The following is a 23,558-nucleotide window of genomic DNA, read 5'->3' as shown; positions in this document are numbered from 1 at the left end:
CTGCAGCAAAACAACCCCACAACATGATGCTGCCACCCCCGTGTTTCACAGTTGGGATGGTGTTCTTAGGCTTTCAAGCTTCTCCCTTTTTCCTACAAACATAACGAAGGTTATTATGCCCCAAAAGTAAAATTTTAGTTTCATCAGACCACAGGACATGTCTCCAAAAATGAAGGTCTTTGTTCCTGTGTGCATTTGCAAACATTAATTTGGCTTTTTTATATTTCTTTTGGAGTAATGGATTCTTCCTGGCAGAGTGGCCTTTCAGCCCATGTTGATACAGTACTCGTTTCACTGTGGATACTGACACAATCTTACCAACTTCCGCCATCATCTTCACAAGGTCTTTTGCTTTTGTCCTTGGGTTGATATGCACATGTCGGACCAAAGCACGTTAAACTCTGAGACACAGAACCCGTCTCCTTCCTGAGCGGTATGATGGCTGGACATTCCCATCTTGTTTGTACTTGCGTATAATTGTTTATACAAATGAACAAGGCACCTTCAGGTATCTTGAAATTGTACTCAATCATGAGCCAGACTTGTGCAAGTCCACAATTCTCTTCCTGATATCTTGGCTGATTTCTTTAGACTTTCCCATGATGCTACACAAAGAAGCAGTGTGTTTCAGGTGTGCATTAAAATACATCCAAAGTTGTGTCTCTAATTAACTCAGATGTTGCCAAAAAAACTATCAGAAGCTTCCAAACATATGACATCATGATATGGGCAGTCCATAATTGTTTAAAGGCATAGTAATCTTAGTGTATGGAAACTTTTGACTTTGCAGTAAGTAATAAAAATGCCTTAAAACATTCTCTCTCTCATTATTCTGGCATTTGGCTAATATTACAAATTATGGTAATCTTAACTGACCTAAAACGGGAAACGTTTATTCTGATTTCATGTCAGATATTGAGAATAGCATGCATATGTGTCTTTTTATATAGTGTATGGTAACTTCTGGTTTCAACAGTATATACTTTTTTTTGCTTTATCTCTTATTATGATCACTGCTAGAAGGGTCACTGGACTTTTTATAGTCCTCATCAGTGGAGGATTTTGAGTGATTTACAGTCCATGAAGTCTTACAGAAATATGTCTTGAGTCCTCCATTGTCTTTGCGGTCCTGATAAGGATCTCAGATATTTCTTAACTAGCGCTGTCAACACTTGAGCTACTTAAAAGGGCTGAGATGTTACTTTGGCTGAGAAGAAAGGACATTTCTCCATCCTCTGGTAGCCAAAACATGAACTTTAACCTCCGTGTCAATTGGTAATTGCATTTATGAAGGCCTCGGGTGCAAACAAATGTTTCCTCCTGTGTGGGCCAATCTAAGATTGGTTATAACAGCCAAATGGCTTTTTGAGCAAGGAGTAAGATGTTGTCATTCCACGTAGGATAATATAGTCTCTCATTGTAAAGTATAAGCCTATTACAAGACACTGAAGAGTCTTGGAAGTCATGAATATGCCACCTTCTTGACATGGTTATGAAGATGCCACCATCTTTCCATGGTTATGAAGATGCCACCATCTTGCCATGGTTATGATGATACCATCATCTTCACATGGTTATGAAGGTGCCACCATCTTGCGATGGTTATGAAGATGCCACCATCTTGTCATGGTTATGAAGATGCCACCATCTTCCCATGGTTATGAAGGTGCCACCATCTTCCCATGGTTATGAAGGTGCCACCATCTTCCCATGGTTATGAAGGTGCCACCATCTTCCCATGGTTATGAAGATGCCATCATCTTGCCATGATATCATTTAATAACTTCTACTTGGTGTTATGATGTGGGCACCACGGTGTTCCATTGTTTTGACACTGTATGCCACTATTTTGTAGCATCTTGTGAGCACTTAACAGTACTACTATATAGGACAAGATGGCAGCATTATTTATTGCATTTGTCCTATTCAAAGAATACTTGTCCAGAGCTTCTCTGAGATTTTTGGAAGACATAGATAATTTCCTGGGGTCCACAAAAGCCTCTAGAGACCTCCTAGAAAGCAGAGCTTCCAAAAAAGGTTTCTTATGTGGGACACCATGAGACAAAGACCAATCTCACATTCAGGAAGCAGGAAACAGGCCGTTCATGAAGATGTGGAATGAGCATAAAGTGGCGTAGCATAGAAAAGGGAGTGTGGCCACAAGGAAGAATTTTTACCAGTGTGTAAGAGGTGCACCAAACTTGCATGGTAAGCAGCCACCTCAGTATAATGTACAGGATGGCCTTGGCTAGGGATTCTGCTCTCTGGGTGGCGTATATGCACACATGAGATGGTAACTTTACGTGATATGAGGAACAGTTTTAAGCATTACTTAACATATTTTCAGTTCTTGGAACAGGCAATGGCCAAACACACAATTCAGGGCTTCATCCGGCATTCAGAGTTTCGCTCACACTCTTCTTCAGGAGTCTCCTTCTTTCTCATTCCACCTGCGGATCGTTCTTACTCTGGTCACAGCTGGTTTTTACTCACAGCAGCTTCGTCAATCTCACACCTCAGCCCCCAATCCCTATAGCGGCACACTCTTCACCTACAGTATGGTCACTCCTGTTACGCACTTGTCCCCGATCCTGTCTGTGCTCCTCTCACTCCAGTCGCAAATGGACTACAGCACTGTACATGGTTTCAACTAGTGGTAGAGAATGCTCCCTAATCCAATTGGACCAAGGTTTGCTTTTACTAGATACTATGTGCTATATATTTTCCATACCACAAATTTATAGACACATCGCATAACCTGACATGGGGGTGGGGAATGGGGGGATGTATGAACCCCTAAAATTAAAAGCGGTCCTACTGTCCAATTCAGCTGTTGTAGGTGCTAGATGACACCATTACAACTCAATAAAGTGGTCACCCAGCTTTCCTACAAGCCCGATTTGCCTACGTCATTGCCATGACTGATAGTGCTAGAAATTCTTGAAAATCATAAGAGTTGTTGCAAAGCAACCATATTGGGTTTTACCTAGTTTTCCTGAAAAAACCCCCCATAGAACTAAGAAATGGCTGAGTGGCATTTTATCAGCTTCACAGCTATAAAAAATCCACTCACATGTAATACTACATTTCTCCAGCAGTGGCCACTGTAGCTGACTACCAGAAGTTAGGGAAGCCAAATCGGTGACAATCAACTGATCATGACTGTGCTTTTAATTACAGTTTGTAGGAAATACCCTTTAATCATCTTGGTGGAAGGGAAGCAGTACTTACCGACTATGTTTCCATCCATATAACGTTTCTGGATATCAAAGGAATCTCTTATATTTCCGTCTGTGATATGAAATATAATGTCAGGCTGAGGGCCGGGTGAATATGCAGGAGTCACGGCACGAAGGAAGATAATCTCTGCGGAGAGACAACAGGGTATGTGTCTTATAAGAAGGAAACATGAAAGAGAACTGCACTTTGGGACAGCCTTGGGTCAATTGATGCCCTCTGCTGGCACCTCTGCCCCCCTACCCCCTTAGAAATGTAATATGCACTGACTCTGGCCAAGGTGTATAATCAGCTCCTTGGCTGCAATGAACCTTCACTTTTTTAACTGTTCTCATAATTACACATAAATGTGACTTATGACAGACTGCTGGCAAACACTTCAGCAGCACTTCCTTCACACAAACACACTCTCTTTGTCTCCTTCACATTGCAGCACAGCACACGTCCACAGTGCTGGTCATGGCACCTTTTTATGGTCAACGTTTTTAGCTGTGGTACCCTGTAATAGGTCATACAGCACACACTTGCAGGCTACTCACTCAGTTACTGCTTAACAGTTCCTCACACACAGGCACTTTTACCTGGCTGTCTCTAATGTAGTAATTTTCTCCACACTCACAATTCCACACCTCTATCATCCAGGAGGACTTATCTCTTACTCCTGAGTCAGACTACAAAAACTGCAATTAAGCATAGGGCTTCTTACATGCTCCTCTGTAGCCCTAACTAGTTCCCTTGGGTGGCACTCCAATAGGCAATTATCAGGGTTTCTTGCCGTTGCCTGTTTCTGTCAGCAATCCCCTTCTAAGCTCAAACAACCCACCCTTTAAACATCAATTGTAACCTGGGCAGACGTACTAATGCACCCAACACTTCCATTGATTCAGCATTTCATACCGCAGCTCAGTGTGCTAACTGTTTATGCTGAGCATTCATCACCTAAGACAGGGGTCCTCAAACTTTTTAAACAGGGGGCCAGTTCACGGTCCCTCAGACCATTGGAGGGCCGGAATATAGTTTTTTAAAAAAAACTATGAACAAATTACTATGCACACTGCACATATCTTATTTTGTAGTAAAAAAAACAATACAGGAATAAATACAATATTTAAAATGAAGAACAAGTAAAGTTAAATCAACCGGTATTTCAATAGGTAGGTAACTGTACCCAATAGGCAGCATAGGTCCTCAATAGGCAGGTAAATGTCCCCAATAGGCAGCATAGGTCCTCAATAGGCAGGTAAATATCCCCAATAGGCAGGTAAATGTCCCCAATAGGCAGGTAAATATCCCCAATAGGCAGGTAAATGTACCCAATAGGCAGCATAGGTCCCCAATAGGCAGGTAAATGTACCCAATAGGCAGCATAGGCTCCCAATAGGCAGGTAAATGTCCCCAATAGGCAGGTAAATGTTCCCAATAGGCAGCATAGGTCCCAAATAGGCAGGTAAATGTCCCAAATAGGCAGCATAGGTCCCCAATAGGCAGGTAAATATGCCCAATAGGCAAGTAAATGTCCTCAATAGGCAGGTAAATGTCCCCAATAGGCAGCATAGGTCCTCAATAGGCAGGCTGTTTCCCCCTTATAATGTCCTATGCAGGCTGTTCCCCCCTTATTATGCCCCATGCAGGATTTCCCTTTCTCCCACCATATAATGCCCCATGCAAGATATCACTCCCCTGTCTTTATAATGCCCCATTCAGGATGTCACCCCCCCATATAATGCCCCATGCAGCACGTCACCCCCCCATATAATGCCCCATGCAGCATGTCACCCCCCCATATAATGCCCCATGCAGCATGTCACGCCCCCATATAATGCCCCATGCAGGATGTCACCCCCCCATATAATGCCCCATGCAGGATGTCACCCCCCCATATAATGCCCCATGCAGCATGTCACCCCCCCATATAATGCCCCATTCAGGATGTCACCCCCCCATATAATGCCGCATTCAGGATGTCACCCCCCCATATAATGACACATGCAGGATATCACTCCCCTGTCTTTATAATGCCCCATTCAGGATGTCACCCCCCCATATAATGCCCCATGCTGGATGTCACCCCCCATATAATGCCCCATGCAGCATGTCACCCCCCCATATAATGCCCCATGCAGCATGTCACCCCCCATATAATGCCCCATGCAGCATGTCACCCCCCCATATAATGCCCCATGCAGGATGTCACCCCCCCATATAACGCCCCATGCAGCATGTCACCCCCCCATATAATGCCCCATTCAGGATGTCACTCCCCCATATAATGCCCCATGCTGGATGTCACCCCCCATATAATGCCCCATGCAGCATGTCACCCCCCCATATAATGCCCCATTCAGGATGTCACCCCCCCATATAGTGCCCCATTCAGGATGTCACCCCCCCATATAATGCCCCATTCAGGATGTCACCCCCCCATATAATGCCCCATTCAGGATGTCACCCCCCCATATAATGCCCCATTCAGGATGTCACCCCCCCATATAATGCCCCATGTAGCATGTCACCCCCCCATATAATGCCCCATTCAGGATGTCACCCCCCCATAAAATGCCCCATTCAGGATGTCACCCCCCCCATATAATGCCCCATTCAGGATGTCACCCCCCCATATAATGCCCCATTCAGGATGTCACCCCCCCATATAATGCCCCATTCAGGATGTCACCCCCCCATATAATGCCCCATTCAGGATGTCACCCCCCCATATAATGCCCCATGCAGCATGTCACCCCCCCATATAATGCCCCATGCTGGATGTCACCCCCCATATAATGCCCCATGCAGGATGTCACCCCCCCATATAATGCCCCATTCAGGATGTCACTCCCCCCCATATAATGCCCCATTCAGGATGTCACCCCCCCATATAATGCCCCATTCAGGATGTCACCCCCCCCCCATATAATGCCCCATGCAGCATGTCACCCCCCCCATATAATGCCCCATGCTGGATGTCACCCCCCATATAATGCCCCATGTAGGATGTCACCCCCCCATATAATGCCCCATGCAGCATGTCACCCCCCCATATAATGCCCCATTCAGGATGTCACCCCCCCATATAATGCCCCATGCTGGATGTCACTCCCCATATAATGCCCCATGCAGCATGTCACCCCCCTCCATATAATGCCCCATGCAGCATGTCACCCCCCCATATAATGCCCCATTCAGGATGTCACCCCCCCATATAATGCCCCATGCTGGATGTCACCCCCCATATAATGCCCCATGCAGCATGTCACCCCCCATATAATCCCCCATTCAGGATGTCACCCCCCCCATATAGTGCCCCATTCAGGATGTCACCCCCCCCCCCATATAATGCCACATGCAGGATGTCACCCCTAATATTATGTCCCATGCCTCCATACATTAAAAAAAAAATCCAATACTCACCTCCCTCCTCACCTGCTGCCGCTGCTCAGGTCCGTACTCCAGCGTCTCCGGCGTTGTCCCGCTCTGCGCTCCCTGTGACGGCACTCGGGAGGGCGCAGTGTAAAGACGTCACCGCACCCTCTGACCTGAGACTTCACAGGGAGCGCAAACCAGGAAGACAGCGGATCTACAGAGGCACGGGGAGAAGTAAGTATCGGGCTGCCGGGGCTCTGAGCAAGCGGGGGGGAAGGGCGGGCAATGGCACCGCTCTCCTCTCCTCCGCCCATAGCCCGGCGGGCCGGATAAAAGTCCTCCGCGGGCCGCATGAGGCCCGCGGGCCGTAGTTTGTGGACCCCTGACCTAAGACATCACTCCTGTTACTGGTCCATTGTCTGGTCAAGTTAGACGGGTTGCATTTCTCCTATAAATATATTGATGCACAACACAATTCCATGAGCTCACCTTCTGGACGACTGAATTCCCGAGAAGTGGGCAGAGAAAGGACAGTGTTGGATATGGAGTGGATGGGATCTGTTATGCAGCTGAAGTCGTTTGGTTTGCAGGATTTAATACAGCGGCTGTTGTCTGATCTCTCATATCTAGAATGAGGAAGCAGAAGGAAATGTCAAGCATGACCCATATTGTAGTTATATACATGTTAGATATTGTGGCGTGGCCATAGTCAGTGTCCCCATAACATTGACAGCCACAGTCAGTGCCCCATAACATTGGCAGCTACAACCCCTGGCAAAAATTATGGAATCACTCGGCTCGGAGGATGTTCATTCAGTTATTTAATGTTGTTGAAAAAAAGCAGATCACAGACATGGCACAAAACTAAAGTCATTTAAATGGCAACTTTATGGCTTTAAGAAACACTAAAAGAAATCAAGATTAAAAATGTGGTACTCAGTAAGGGTAATTTTTTTCAGACCAAGCAGAGGGAAAAAATTATTGAATCACTCAATTCTGAGGAAAAAATTATGGAATCACCCTGTAAATGTTCATTTCCAAAACTAACACCTTCATCAAATTAGATCTGCTCGTTAGTCTGCATCTAAAAAGGAGTGATCACACCTTGGAGAGCTGTTGCACCAAGTGGACTGACATGAATCATGGCTCCAACACGAGAGATGTCAATTGAAACAAAGGAGAGGATTATCAAACTCTTAAAAGAAGGTAAATCATCACGCAATGTTGCAAAAGATGTTGGTTGTTCAGTCAGCTGTGTCTAAAATCTGGACCAGATACAAACAACATGGGAAGGTTGTTAAAGGCAAACATACTGATAGACCAAGGAAGACATCAAAGCGTCAAGACCAGAAACTTAAAGCAATATGTCTCCAAAACAGGAAATGCACAACAAAACAAATGAGGAACGAATGGGAGGAAACTGGAGTCAATGTCTGTGACTGAACTGTAAGAAACCGCCTAAAGGAAATGGGATTTACATACAGAAAAGCTAAACATAAGCCATCATTAACACCTAAACAGAAAAACACAAGGTTACAATGGGCTAAGGAAAAGCACTCGTGGACTGTGGATGACTGGATGAAAGTCATATTCAGTGATGAATCGCGAATCTGCATTGGGCAAGGTGATGATGCTGGAACTTTTGTTTGGTGCCGTTCCAATGAGATTTATAAAGATGACTGCATGAAGAGAATATGCAAATTTCCACAGTCATTAATGATATGGGGCTGCATGTCAGGTAAAGGCACTGGGGAGATGGCTGTCATTACATCTTCAATAAATGCCCAAGTTTACATTGATATTTTGGACAGTTTTCTTATCCCATCAATTGAAAGGATGTTTGGGGATGATGACATCATTTTTCAAGATGTTAATGCATCCTGCCATAGAGCAAAAACGGTGAAAACATTCCTTGAAAGAAGACACATAAGGTCAATGTCATGGCCTGCAAATAGTCCGGATCTCAAGCCAATTGAAAATCTTTGATGGAAGTTGAAGAAAATGGTCCATGACAAGGCTCCAACCTGCAAAGCTGATCTGGCAACAGCAATCAGAGAAAGTTGGAGCCAGATTGATGAAGAGTACTGTTTGTCACTCATTAAGTCCATGCCTTAGAGACTGCAAACTGTTATTAAAGCCAGAGGTGGTGCAACAAAATACTAGTGATGTATTGGAGTGTTCTTTTGTGTGTTTGTTTTTCATGATTCCATATTTTTTTCCTCAGAATTGAGTGATTCCATAATTTTCTCCCTCTGCTTGGTCTGAAAAAAATTACCCTTACTGAGTACCACATTTTTAATCTTGATTTCTTTTAGTGTTTCTTAAAGCCATAAAGTTGCCATTTAAATGACTTTAGTTTTGTGCCATGTCTGTGATCTGCTTTTTTTCAACATTAAGGGTATGTGCCCACGATGCAGAAATGAAGCAGAAAATGTCTGCAGCGTTTCTGCATGTTCTTGGCAGTCAAAAACGCTTGCGGATTTTACACTAGTTTTTTACGTGGTTTTGCAGCGTTTTTACATGCGGTTTTGACTTGCGTTTTTCAAATGCATTGGGACCTCAAATCCGCATGCAGAAATGCACAAATAATGGACATGCTGCGGATTTTTCCGCAAGGAAAATCCGCTGCGGAAAATTCCGCAGCATGGGCACAGAACATGCAGATTTTCATTGGGGATCATGGGGCACGGATTACCAAGCGTTTTGCAAGCGTTTACGCTGCAGAAATTCCACATCAAAAACGCTTGAAAAACGCATAGTGGGCACACAGCCTTAACAACTGAATGAACATCCTCTGAGCCCGGTGATTCCATAATTTTTGCCAGGGGTTGTATAATCAGTGCCCCATAACATTGACAGCTGTAATCAGTGCCCTATAACATTGACAGCCACAGTCAGTGCCTAATAACATTGACAGCTATAATCAGTGCCCCCATAACATTGACAGTCACAGTCAGTGCCCCATAACAATGACAGCTACAGTCAGTGCCCCATAACAATGACAGCTACAGTCAGTGCCCCATAACATTGACAGCCACCGTCAGTGCCCCATAACATTAACAGCTGTAATCAGTGCCCCATAACATTGTCAGCCACAGTCAGTGCCCCATAACATTGTCACCCACAGTCAGTGCCCCATAACAATGACAGCTACAGTCAGTGCCCCATAACAATGACAGCTACAGTCAGTGCCCCATAACAATGACAGCCATAGTCATTGCCCCCATAACAATGACAGCCACAGTCAGTGCCCCATAACATTGACAACTATAATCAGTGCCCCCATAACATTGACAGCCACAGACAATGCCCCCATAATATTGTCAGTGATAGTCATTGCCCCATGACATTGACAGCCATAGTCAGTTCCCCCATAACATTGACAGCCATAGTCAGGGCCCTATAACATTAACAGCCAAAGTCATTCCCCCATAACATTGACAGCCATAGTCATTGCCCCCATAATATCGACAGCTAGTCAGTTCCCCATAACATTGACAGCTACAGTCCGTGCCCCCATAACATTGTCAGCCACAGTCAGTGCCCCATAACATTATCAGCTACAGTCAGTGCCTCATAATAATGACAGCCATAGTAAGTGCCCCCATAATAATTACAGCCACAGTCAGTGCCCCATAATATTAACAGCCAGTCAGTGCCCTATAACATTAACAGCCATAGTCATTGCCAACCATAACATTAACAGCCATAGTCATTGCCCCCATAACATTGACAGCCACAGTCAGTGCCCCCATAACATTGTCAGCCACCGTCAGTGCCCTCATAATATTGTCAGCAATAGTCATTGCCCCATGACATTAACAGCCTTAGTAGGTGCCCCCATAACAATGACAGACACAGTCAGTGCCCTAAAACATTAACAGCCATAGTTATTGCCACCATAACATTGACAGCCATAGTCCGTGCCCCCATAACATTAACAGCCATAGTCAGTGCCCCCATAACATTGAAAGCTACAGTCAGTGCCCCATAACATTGACAGCCAGTCAGTGCCCCATAATATTGTCAGCCATAGTCATTGCCCCATAATATTAACAGCCATAGTCATTGCCCCATAACATTGACAGTCATAGTCATTGCCCCATAACATTGACAGCCATAGTCATTGCCCCCATAACATTGACAGCCATAGTCAGTGCCCCATAACATTGACAGCCACAGTCAGTGACTCCATCATCTTCTATATATGCCACTCAGAAAACTGAATAACGAGGTCTTTATTGGACGTGTCACTGGTGGGAACCCATCGTAACTACGAGCAGTCGCCCATAGCAACCAAATACGGTCCCAGCCCTCACTATTCCGAGGCCCTTTGAAAGTATTGACCTGATTGGTTGCCATGGGTGACTACTCCACTTTTGCCATGCACCAGTTTTGATATATGGCTCCCTGACCGGCACCACTAGACCCATAGGCCTCCATTCTTCTAATACATGGTGGGCCTAGGTGTGAGCAAACCTCCCCCACTTAACAGACATTTTGCGGCATATCCTGTGGAAGACCCCTTTAAGGAGTTTATTCCCTTCTCTCCCATATATAGACCATTGAAACATCCTCAAATTGCTAAATATGACCTATTTCCCATTGTTTAGAGACTTGGCTGATGATTAGAATGGCCATCATTCCTCTATAGGGGCATAGATACCTACAGTAGTGTTGGGGGAAAAGGGACACTAAAGTCCCCCCCAAAAAATCCACTGACCCTCCTGGGAATGCTCCGACCCCCTACGGACCACCCATTTTTGGACCGAGTTTACACAAACCCCACCGCTTTTAGGACTGGGTTGGCCTTAAATTCTGGGTTCTTTCTGAAAATTTGGGACAATCCCATCAAATTCGGGACAGTTGACATGTATAGGGGGAAAAGGGACACTAAAGTTCCCCAAAAAGTCCTCGGTCTCTCCTGGGATTGCTCCGGCCCCCCACGGACCATCCACTTTTGGGCAGAGTTTACACACACCCCACTGCTTTTAGGCCTGGGTTGGCCTTAAATTCTGAGTTCTTTCTGAAAATTTGGGACAATCGCATCAAATTCGGGACAGCTGACATGTATATAAGTGGTCCCGCAACTTTCCCACCCCCATAGTTGTCAACTGTCCCGGAAGTCCAGGGATACCTGGGTGTAATGGGGGGTGGCGCAGATTTATGAAGACCCCATCCAAAAGTGGACTATTCAGGGCAGACCGGAGGACCCGGGGGCGATCCCATGAGGGGACAGGTGGGATTTAGACACCCTCAGACATGTCATTATCTCTTCTCTGTGGGCATCTTCTTTATGACCACACCCACTTGGCTAAAAAGAGTAGAATAACATAAAAGAAAGCTGGGACCAAATCTCAGGAACAGAGAGGCGCAGGACAACCCCTACATCTCCCGTAAAATACTTTCTGTAGTGTTCCTCTTTTATCCTTCCTGGGAATGTATGGAAATTTATTTGTACAGTGGCAGGAGGAGTAACAGAGGAACTGCACAATTTATAATTCAAAAGGGACACACCCTACTGATATATGGGAACAGTAACACCCCATTAGCACTTCATTCAAACATTTCCAGGAGGAATAACAGAGGGTTAACACAAAAAAACAAGTTCTAAGGAAAGATCCAAAATTGCCATGTAAACAAGGAAACGGGTATTTTCCCAAACCAGACCGACAACCGCATGCAACAAAGTCAACTTTATTGAATCTGACAAAAAGTGGAAATAAAAAGAAAATTAAAATAAAAGAAAGTATCAGGATGAACCACTGAGTGCACATTGTTTCAGAAATTTAGCATTAAGTGTTCAGTTTCCCAGCAGCGCACCCACAGGAGAAATTAGGTATTACACAGTATTGGTCCTCCAGAGTAATTTTTGTAAAAACTTTTATTTCTTGTAAAATACTTCTTTACCATCTTGGATGCTCCTCTTTTGTTCCTCCAGGAAATATATAGAAAGGGTGAAAAGTTGGACGTTATCATTTTTCTTGATAATAGAGGGGATGTCCCAACACACTGACACTGTCAACAGTGCTATACATTTCCAGGAGGAATAACAGAGGAACTGCACAATTCATAATTCAAAGGGGAACACCCTGCTGATATATGGGAATAGTGACACCCCTTTATTTTTTACATTTCCAGGAGGAATAACAGGGGGTCAACACAAAAAAAGCAAAGTTCTAAGGAAAGATCTTTGCATTTTTGCAAACCAGACCAACAACCGCATGCAACAAAGTCAACTTTATTGAAGCGAAAAAAATAATAAAAAGAATTAAAATAATAACAATAAAAAAAAGTATGAGAATGAGCCACGGAGCGCGCAGAGCGCTTCAAAGCTCTGCAGTGACAAAGACGTGCAGTTTGGCTATAAACGTGTTCAAGGTCCCATGTCGAATGAGATCCATCTGGATAATTAGGAGGAAGTCCTGGGGCTCTGTGATTGGCTGCTGGACGGCCACGAGGCCACTGTGCGAGTTCACGTTTTTGGTGACGAAATAACCCTTCTCGTTTCCGCTGGTTATGGAGAGCTGAATGTTATCGCCAGGAAGAGCATGAGAGGGACCCATGCGGAAAATGTCGGTGGGGACTGGGATGTTGGTGGGGAATGATAGGTGGTGATAGGTAATTCTCAGGGGTTGGCTCTGGCAGTCATTGTCAAAACAAGGCAAGCGCTCGCAGCGGCTGCAAGAAAAGTGAGAGACAAGACAAGAGAAGAGTTAGTGCGCGTGAAGCAAGCGAGCGGGGCAGCAGAGCAGAAGAGACCACCAATCAGGGGGGCCCAGAATAAAGCCGCTCAAGCCATTTCTACACTTATTTTACAGGTCAAATGTCCCCTCCCCCCAAAAATATGTTACTTTACATTTTAATTCTGTACTCACAACCAGAGCAGCATCCACAATTTTACTAAATTCTAAGCTCAATACAGAAAAAGAGCCAGCAGAGGGCAGAGGTGAGTCTCGATTGGTATGTAGCTGATGAGCTAAACTGGCAGTATTTTTGGGGGGAAGCTTTGGATGTGAATGGAGTAGAAGACGGACAAAGATTCAAAAGAATCAAGAAGATTCACAAGCCCTTCAAAATTCCTCCCACCTATAGAAGATCGGGGGGCCAGGGGAGTTACAAAATCCCAGCCTCTCTCCAGTCCCATATATATTTCCCATAATTTTGAATGTAAATATGAAAAAAAAAATCAAATGACAAGAAATATATATATTTATTTATTTTCCTTTTAATTATATATATATATATATATATACATATATATATATATATATATATATACTGTATTTATTTAGTTTTCCCCACAGTTTTGAATGTAAATCTGAAAAGAATACATATGGTACATGTATATCATTTTTACTTTTCATTAAAATTGTATTTATTTCGTTTTCTTCAGATTTGCTAGGTGTTAAGAAAGAATATTCCAATATATCCTATAATTTTCATTATAAACTTAAAAAAAAATTAAAAAAATAATTAAAAAAATAAAAAGAAAAGAAAAAAATCTATAATATAATCTGCCAAGCGTCCCTCTGTCTGAAGCCTCTCCATACGGCGCGCAGTCTGGCTCCAGACAGAAGAACGCATGGAGCCGTTACAGGTAAGAGGAGTGTATGGCGCCGGAGATCGCGGTATGCGTAGGCACTGAACGCATACCGCGATCTCCGGCGCCATACTTACCAGACCGGGAGGAGCGTTGCCGCGGCGCCTCTCTCTTCTAGCCGGAGACCAGGGGCGGAGTGAGGCGTCGGAATCGGTGCATGCGCATAGCGCTATCCGGCGCCATTTTACTGTAGACTCATTCGCAGTGTGTCTTCAGCAAAATGGTGCCGGACAGCGCGGTATGGGCACGCACTCCTCCCCCAGCCTCCAGAACAGGACACAACAGCGCTGGAGCACAGGGAAGAAAGGTGAGTATAAGTGTTTATTTTTTTATATGTGTGCAGCATAATAGGGATGAGGGGTGCCATGCATACCAAGATTGGACAATGAGGGGGTACCATGCATACCAAGATTGGGGGCTTAGGGGACCATGCATACCAGGATTGGGGGGTGAGGGGACCATGCATACCAGGATTGGGGGGTGAGGGGACCAAGCATACCAGGATTGGGAGGTGAGGGGACCATGCATACCAGGATTGGGGGCTGAGGGGTGCCATACATACCAGGATTGGGGGGTGAAGGGACCATGCATACCAGGATTGGTGATGTGGGGGCAATACATACCAGGATTGAGGGGTGAGGGGGCCATGCATACCAGGATAGGGATGAGTAGGTACCATGCATACCAGGATTGGGAGGTGAGGGGACCATGCATACCAGGATTGGGGGGTGAGGGGACCAAGCATACCAGGATTGGGGGTGAGGGGACCATGCATACCAGGATTGGGGGGTGAGGGGTGCCATACATACCAGGATTGGGGGGTGAGGGGTGCCATACATACCAGGATTGGGGGGTGAGGGGACCATGCATACCAAGATAGGAATGAGGGGGTACCATGCATACCAGGATTGGGGGCTTAGGGGATCATGCATACCAGGATTGGGGGGTGAGGGGACCATGCATACCAGGATTGGGGGGTGAGGAGTGCCATACATACCAGGATTGGGAGTTGAGGGGACCATGTATACCAGGATAGGGATGAGGGGGTACAATGCATACCAGGATTGGGGGGTGAGGGGACCATGTATACCAGGATAGGGATGAGGGGTACTATGCATACTAGAATGAGGGATGGGGTGCCATGTATACCAGGATGAGGGGTACCATACATACCAGGATAGGGATGAGGAGTGCCATGCATACCAGGATAGGATGGGGGCAGCACATAACAGGATGGGGGAACAGGATTAGGGAGCACAAATACCAGGATGGGGGCAGCACAAATACCAGGATGGGGGACCATATAACAATAAAAATGATTTAGATTTGCCGGTAGAGTTAGGTGTTAAAAATATTCCAGAGAGATGGCTTGCCGTGGCAGCTGGCCTGGAGAACTGAGTGACGCACATATAGAATATATATACGCAAGTGCAGCCTAAAAGAATCAGGGGGATAGGAGTCAGCTTTTGGACTCCAGATATCAGCAAACCCCAATGATGTAACATTCTGGGGTGATATCTGCTCCTCCCTGCTGTCAGCTGCAGATTGCCCACTGCTGCCTGTGACACGAGCGCTGCTCCGCAGGCGCAGTCTGCAGCCTCTCCTGTGTCTCACATCTACATCCGCCCTCTCCAGCACACTGATGGCAATTTTTGGTATCATTTACATAACTTTAGCTGCTAATGGCATTCGGTGCGGCCTGGACAAGGCATCCTGGGACATGTAGTCACCGGAGCTAAAAATCTGCAGCAGTAATCTCTATTCTTTACTGAAAAAACAAGTGATGGGAGGAATAGAATAACCCTGTTATAAGGTGGCGGGAAGGATTTACTGTGTCTGCTGGAAGTTTTCTATAGGCAGAGCTAAATATACACTTTATGTGAAAAAATAAAAAAAATGTGAAAAATTTTAATTTTTCACGTTTTTTTTTAAAGGTATAAAACAGACGGGCCGTGGTTAGCTATGTCACATGCCATAACCATCTACGTAGCCCAGTTCTCAGTTACATATCTATATGAATGGACAGATTACTGCCTCCAATAACATCAGCACAATTCTCTCCTGAAATACTCTGTGCTGCTGCGTATCTTTCACAGTTCCTTGGCTGTTGTTTCTATGATCTTGACTGACATGATCACATGGCTGGACAGGTCCCAAGATCGGTTTACCTCCTTCCTGAAATACTCTGTACTGCTGTGGATCCTCCCACCAGTTTAACTCACTCGCTTCCTGAAATGCTCTGTGCTACTTTTCCCCACTATTCTCACCCCTGTTCACATTTAGCCTGGTAATCACTAACATAACCAAATAAGTGGACAGGTCACTTTCCCCATACATAACCAACACACTCCTCTCCTGCCGCTTAAAAGTTTTTTTTTTTGTTTTTGTTTTTTTTTGGGGGGGGGGGGTGATTCTTTACTTTTCATTGTTTGACTTGGCACTTCCCTGCCAGCAAACATCGCCTTCCTACATCAATCACAGGTGTCTATTCGGATCCTATGGATCAGCTAAAATCCGCCATATACAATGGATTTTACTTACGTCTCTATGGCTTTGCGGTAATTCTTGGGACATTCGAATAGCAGACACTTGTATCCTCCCTGGACATTGAAGCAAGTCTCAGCGCCGGAGCAGTTATGTGTCCCGGTCACACACTCATCCACATCTGGGAAGGAGAATATATCATGTGTAGGAGGAGTATATACTGACGAGTTATATATATACTGTATATAGGTGTGACTATTGATTATTTCGGAGGTTTCTTGCCTTTGTACATACCTTGACAGTTTCGGCCATTAGGGGCCAGTGTGTATCCGGTGGGGGGGCAGGTGCAGCGGAAGCTGCCGGGAACATTGTTACAACGGTAGGAACATATGTGTCCACCGGTGGGGAGAGCGCACTCATCAATATCTATAAGGGAAATAACAGTAATAATCAGATTAATTACATGAGGAAGAAGGAAAGAAAGAAAGAAAGATTGAAAGCAGGAAAGGAGGAAGGAAGGAAAGAAAGACAGATGGAAAGAAGGATGGAAAGAAGGAAGGAAGATGGAAAGAAGGAAAGAAAGATGGAAGGAAGGAAGGAAAGAAGGCAAAAAGAAGGAAAGATGGAAGGAAAGATGGAAGAAAAGCAGGAAAGAAGGAAGGAAGGAAAAGGGAAAATGGAAAGAAGGAAAGAAGGATGGAAAGAAGGACAAAATATGGAAAGGTTGGAAAGAAGGAAGGAAAGAAAGAATGAAGAAATGAAATATGGAAAGAAAGATGGAAAGAAGGAAAGAGGAAAGAAGGAAAGAGGAAAGAAAGATGGAAACAAGGAAACAAGGAAAAAAAGAAGGAAAGATGGAAGGAAAGCATGAAAGAAGGAAGGAAGGAAAAGGGAAAGATGGAAAGAAGGATGGAAAGCAGGAAAGAAGGAAGGAAGGAAAGAAAGAAAGAAAGAAAGAAAGAAGAAATGAAAGATGGAAAGAAGGACAAAAGATGGAAAGAAGGAAGAAAAGATGGAAAGAAGGAAAGAATGAAAGAGGAAAGAAGGCAAGAAGGATGGAAATAAGGCAAGAAGGAAATAAAGATAATGAATGTTCAAGAAACTGTAAGTTCACATAGTACAACTTTTATTAAAAGCCTAATGCCCCTGCAATAAACAATAGTTTTCTGCTATACAATAGACTGCCTCCCTGTGCTGTATAGACCTGACAGGAAGCATAAGGAAATATTAATTTACCTTCACATGTGATCCCGTCCACATCGCTTAGCTGATAACCTCGGCGACAGTAGCACTGATAGGAGCCATAGACGTTGGCGCACTCCTGGCTGCAGGGATTGCTGCCACATTCATCCACATCTGAAGAATAAACAAGAAAAAATCTTCTAAGACTTGTCTCTGGCTGTAAGACAACTGACTGCAGCAGGAGCCTCCCCCCACTTCTCTGCCTGCTATAGATCAGCCATACTAATCTCTGCAGCTCATATATTGCAGGCCATCAGTCGCCTGTAGCTGTAGGTTGAGAACCTTCCTTTCTTCATCACTCACCTTCACAATTTCGACCATCCAAGGCCAACTTGAAGCCGGTGGAACAACTGCAGTGGAAGGAGCCATCGGTGTTCTCACACTTGTGGGCGCAGATACGACCTGAGTATCCTCTGCACTCGTTAATATCTGGAATGGAAAGGCAAATTAATTCACAGAACAGTGTTATACTGCATACACCTCCCTCTCCCCTCTCACAGCATAAATCTCATAGGCAGAAGCTAAGAGACTCCAGCTGCATCTCCCTCCTCCCTCTCACAATATAAATCTGTTAGGACAGAGACAGACTGCCATATAACTCGTGCGATGATCACATCACACTGTACGGACTGGCCGGCACCTCTCCTGACCTGAGCATGATAGACAGATGCTGAGACTGCAGCTGCATCCCCCTCCTCCCTCTTCCTCCTTTCAGAGTATAAATCTCATAGGCAGAAGCTGAGAGATTGCAGCTGAATCCCTTTCCTCCCTCTCACAGCATAGATATCATAGGCAGAATCAGAGAGACTCCAGCTTCATCCCCCTCCTCCCTCTCACAGTATAAATCTGTTAGACAGATGTTCAAAGACTGCAGCTGCACCCCCCTCCTCCCTTAAGAGTATAAATCTCATAGGTAGAAACTGAGAGACTGCAGATGCATCCCCCTCTGCCCTCTTCCTCCCTTTGCAGTATAAATCTCATAAGCAGAAGCTGAAACACTGCAGCTGCATCTCCCTATTTCCTCTCACACCATAAATCTCATAGGCAGAAGCTAAGAGACTGTAGCTGCATCCCGTCCTCCCACCCACAGTATAAATCTCATAGGTAGAAGCAAATAGACTGCAGCTGCATCCCCCTCCTCCATCTCACAGCATAAATCTCATAGGCAGAAGCTAAGAGACTGCAGCTGCATCCCCTCCTCCCTCCCACAGCATAAATCTCATAGGCAGAAGCAAATAGACTGCAGCTGCATCCCCCTCCTCCATCTCACAGCATAAATCTCATAGGCAGAAGCTAAGAGACTGCAGCTGCATCCCCTCCTCCCTCCCACAGCATAAATCTCATAGGCAGAAGCTAAGAGACTACAGCTGCATCCCCCTCCTCCCTTCACAGCATAAATCTCATAGGTAAAAGCTGAAAGACTGCAGCTGCATCTTCCTCCCTTTTCCAGCATAAATCTCATAAGCAGAATCAGAGAAACTGCAGCTGCATCCCCCTCCTCCCTCTCCCAGCATAAATCTCATAGGCAGAATCAGAGAGACTCCAGCTGCATCCCCCTCCTCCCTCTCCCAGCATAAATCTCATAGGCAGAATCAGAGAGACTCCAGCTGCACCCCCCTGCTCCCTCTTAGACAGAAGTAGAGAAATTGCAGCAGCATCTCCCTCCTCTGTCTCACAGATGAAATCTCATAGGCAAAAGCAGAGACTGCAGCTTCATCTCCCTCCTCCCTCTCTTCTTTTCCCTGCAGTATATACATATAGATATATATTTTTCTATAGTCCTGGTGGATTATGTGACTCTAACACTCACCGACACACGATCTGCTCAGGGTGTCGAAGTGATATCCAGCTCGGCATTCGCATCGATATGATCCGGGCACATTTAGACAAGTGTGTCCCTCACCACAGGGGTTCTGGATGCTGGAGCACTCATTTATATCTAAAATGAACACCAGGGAATTCTGCATTATTCAATTCATTTGGATGCAGCATTGTCAAGATCTTTGCTTGCTGTCAGTGAATTGGACCATTCTCCTTTACACCTAGGCGTTAATAGTTCTCACAGCTGAGTGTTTGGTGCAATTGTATCCAGTCTAGACAATCCTCTGTAAGGTAAATACTGTACATCAAGGCAGGATGGATGTAAATGTATAATTTCTGGGGGTCCGGCTGCTGAGACCACCACCTATTCCGAGAACGAGAGGATCAAAGTCTCCTTGTAGTGAGCATGTGCGACCATCAAACCTACAGACAGACGCACATGCTCACTACACAAAGAAGATATTGGGATCTCCCCTATGAGCACTGCTTGTATCTGGGGCAAGAAGGGCGCCACTTACCTTCACATTTTGTTCCATCGGCATTTAGGTGATATCCTCGTCCACAGTTGACCACGTGCCGCTGACAGGTGTAGGAGCCTTCGGTGTTGATACAGGTCTGACCCGGGGGACATGGCGCATTGTTGCTGACACATTCATTAATATCTGGAGAGAAAAAACACAGGGCCATAGAGGGTTGAAGGGGCTTTTCTACCATATAGGTCTGACCTCTGGGGTCCCTCAACAATCCTGAGAATTGGCTGGTTATAGCCACACCTACGGGCAACTAGCTGCAGCAGGAGCCTCACCCCACTTCTTTGCTGTATGAGACCTAATAATGAGCCAGTTATAGTCCCACTTATAGGCGGTGAAAAAGGCAACTAGCTGCAGCAGGAGCCTCCCCCCACTTATTTGCTGTAGGAGACCTAATAATGAGTCGGTTATAGTCCCACTTACAGGAGGTACGTAAGCCAACTAGCTGCAGCAGGAGCCTCCCCCCACTTATTTGCTGTAGGAGACCTAATAATGAGTCGGTTATAGTCCCACTTACAGGAGGTACGTAAGCCAACTAGCTGCAGCAGGAGCCTCCCCCCACTTATTTGCTGTAGGAGACCTAATAATGAGTCGGTTATAGTCCCACTTACAGGAGGTACGTAAGCCAACTAGCTGCAGCAGGAGCCTCCCCCCACTTGTTTGCTGTAGGAGACCTGATAATGAGTCGGTTATAGTCCCACTTACAGGAGGTGAGTAACGCCACAGCCCCACTATCAGTATTTGGTTAGTATTCGGTCAGCATTTTTCTCAGGCGTGGGAGCCAAAACCAGGTGAGGAACAAGAAAGGATCAGAGAAAAGGTATAATAGAAACAAGTGCACAAATTCTGCATTTATCACCCACTCCTGGTTATGTCTTTCACTCCTGAGAAAAAATACTGAACAAATACTGACCAAATACTGATAGTGGGGCCATGGCCTAAGGCAACTAACTGCAGCAGGAGGCCCCCCCCCCCCCACTTCTTTGCTGTAGGAGACCTAATAATGATTAAAGAAGTTGTGCACTACTTTAGATTACGCCCCCCCAGTGTATCCCTCCAGGGCTCCTAAGACTTTTTGTAAATACCTTATGTTGCAGATAATGCCTGTGAGCGGGGCTATTGGTGGCCGCTCACAGGCATCACGTTACCCCGCGCTGACGTCACGACAAGTGAGGCGTGACTCAGCGCTGGGGTCCCCGCGGTGGCAGCTTTGTTGTGGACGGGGTCACCCCACCCTGCGTCACACCCAGCATCCACCGCGCGCTTTCCCGATGAATGGGGAGAGGCAGAGCGCGCGGTGGATGCAGGGTGCAACGCGGGGGGGTAACCCCACCCACAGCCTGGCATCCACCCTGGAACCAGGAAGACAAAGACCCCCGGCTGATGCCAGCACTTGTTGTAATGTAATGTGGGTATCAGAATGCAACGCGCAGAGTCACAAAATGAGGGCAGTCAAATAGCTATAAATAACAATATATATATATAATAAACAAGCTGACAGGGATTACAACAGGAGTTAGTAATGAGAACAATATCACAATAGCAATAACAATAGCAATAAAATCCTTCTCTAAAATACTGTATCTAGCCCAAATATGGGATTAGCACTGAAGTCCATCGGTTCTGCAAATGGCCCTAGCGGGGGTCTCCAGTTATTCCCGCTAGGTAAGTCTTGTTCTGACAAAGTCAATTAGATCCCGTTTGGCTTCTTCCACTTCACCCGTCCCCCTCCCAACCTGATACCCTAAACCCGATTGTTCCCGATACCGTGAGGGAGCGGTTGAAGTGACGGCCCTGGTCAGTGATGACACTCGTCGGCTTCTGCTGATGAGATCTCTCCGGCACGACTCGTTTCTATCCTCTCTTTGTCCTGTCAGTAGGGGCGGTTTACCACGTCGCGGGTAGGAGGGTCTTGTACATTTCCTTAATGTCGTATCCAAGTCCCGGTCCTCTTCCGTAGCCGTGACACCCCAGGGACCGCTGCGCTGAATCCCGCGCTCGTTCACCGGCAGCCATCCGTCTTGCTTTACGGGTCTCTCACCCCGGTCTCTCTCGCTGGTTCCTTCAGCGCGTCCGGCCTGCGTCACGTCTCTTCCTGTGTCTGGCGCCAAAATCACCTCAGGCTTTGCGCGCTCGACCGTTAAATTTTTAAATCATCTGCTGGAGGTCACCTGACCGGGTCCAGCGTCCAAACTTGAAATGCTCACCAGATGGCGCTCTTTCTCCTTATTATATACATCTCGCACTGATTCTCTGAAAGACTTTTCTCCTTCTATTACATTCCACCCTCCTTTTTGATCTCCAGTCCCCGGGCGAGTGGATTCTTTGCAAGATCGATGCCTCCTTCGAGGCAGCGTAAGTTCAGACAAGAGTTGAGGACGCTCTTCTGTTTTCTGTTGAATCTGAGACCAGATAAACTCCTCTTGAGCATATCGGTTAGGAGGGATCCCAGCATTAGCCCGTTCGGTTCTGCGGGGTTCCTCCCGCGAAGGTGATTCCGGAGTATCTGATAAATCAAGCAGTGAAGATTGTAAATCGCCTCCTGATCCATTTTGTATCTCACTCGGGACTGAAGGGCTCAATTGCATTGTAGCCCATCTTTCTTCGTCTTCCAGAGTCACTATGTGTGGCACTTCAGTTAGTTTTTCCGCAGGCTCAATTCTGTTACAGTCCTCTGCTTCGGACAAACAGGGTCGTAGCATATTACGGTGCAACACCCTAGATTTCGTGGCATCACCCCCTTCAGGCCTAACCTCGTAGACTGAATTCTTTGGGTGGATCTGCTTCACCACTCGATATGGTACCGCCTCCCAACGATGATCTAGCTTACTCCCAACCGGTTTGGCCCTTACTAAAACACAATCTCCTGGTCGGAGTGGGCTCACTGAAATCGGGGGGCGCCCTGTATGCTCTACTTCCTGAAATTTCTGCGCAACCAGCTTTCTCACTGTATGAAGCCGCCGTCTGTGTTCTCGAATCCAGGTACTCGGACTGTTGTACGGACCGGAGTCTTCTGAGTCTAGCACCAGCTCAGTAATCTCTCGTCCATTCCTTCCAAAAAGCAGCATATAGGGTGTGTAACCAGTAGTCGCATGAACATGATTATTATACACCCACACCAACTCGGACACGGACATTTTCTTGTCCTCTTCCAACGTCCGTAACATCTGCAACAAGGTTCAGTTGAAGCGCTCACATGCCCCATTTCCCTGGGGGTGATAGGGCGTTGTTCGAGATCTGTTGATCCCATATATATGATATAACTCATCCATGATTCGCCC

General features: G+C 45.9%; 1 protein-coding gene across 2 annotated transcripts in view; it reads right to left on the bottom strand.

Moving 5' to 3' along the window:
* The window catches only part of FBLN1 (fibulin 1), a 79,392-nt gene that overhangs the window by 10,709 nt on the left and 45,125 nt on the right, over window positions 1–23,558 (bottom strand). The window contains exons 9-16 of one of the 2 annotated variants that reach the window (XM_073650066.1): window positions 20,266–20,409; window positions 19,737–19,865; window positions 18,230–18,355; window positions 17,921–18,040; window positions 16,979–17,110; window positions 16,742–16,865; window positions 7,087–7,223; window positions 3,232–3,366 (exon numbers count right to left, since the gene is read on the bottom strand). In XM_073650066.1, coding sequence (XP_073506167.1) covers window positions 3,232–3,366; window positions 7,087–7,223; window positions 16,742–16,865; window positions 16,979–17,110; window positions 17,921–18,040; window positions 18,230–18,355; window positions 19,737–19,865; window positions 20,266–20,409 — 1,047 coding nt within the window. Of the gene's footprint in view, window positions 1–3,231; window positions 3,367–7,086; window positions 7,224–12,278; window positions 13,279–16,741; window positions 16,866–16,978; window positions 17,111–17,920; window positions 18,041–18,229; window positions 18,356–19,736; window positions 19,866–20,265; window positions 20,410–23,558 lie in introns of those variants that run through there. The other variant, XM_073650067.1, reaches the window with a different exon arrangement.

This window comes from Phyllobates terribilis, unplaced genomic scaffold (assembly GCF_046119375.1).
Source record: "Phyllobates terribilis strain yellow unplaced genomic scaffold, ASM4611937v1 Scaffold_10__3_contigs__length_209671492, whole genome shotgun sequence".
NCBI lineage: Eukaryota > Metazoa > Chordata > Amphibia > Anura > Dendrobatidae > Phyllobates > Phyllobates terribilis.
This window is presented reverse-complemented; position numbering and strand designations above follow the sequence as displayed.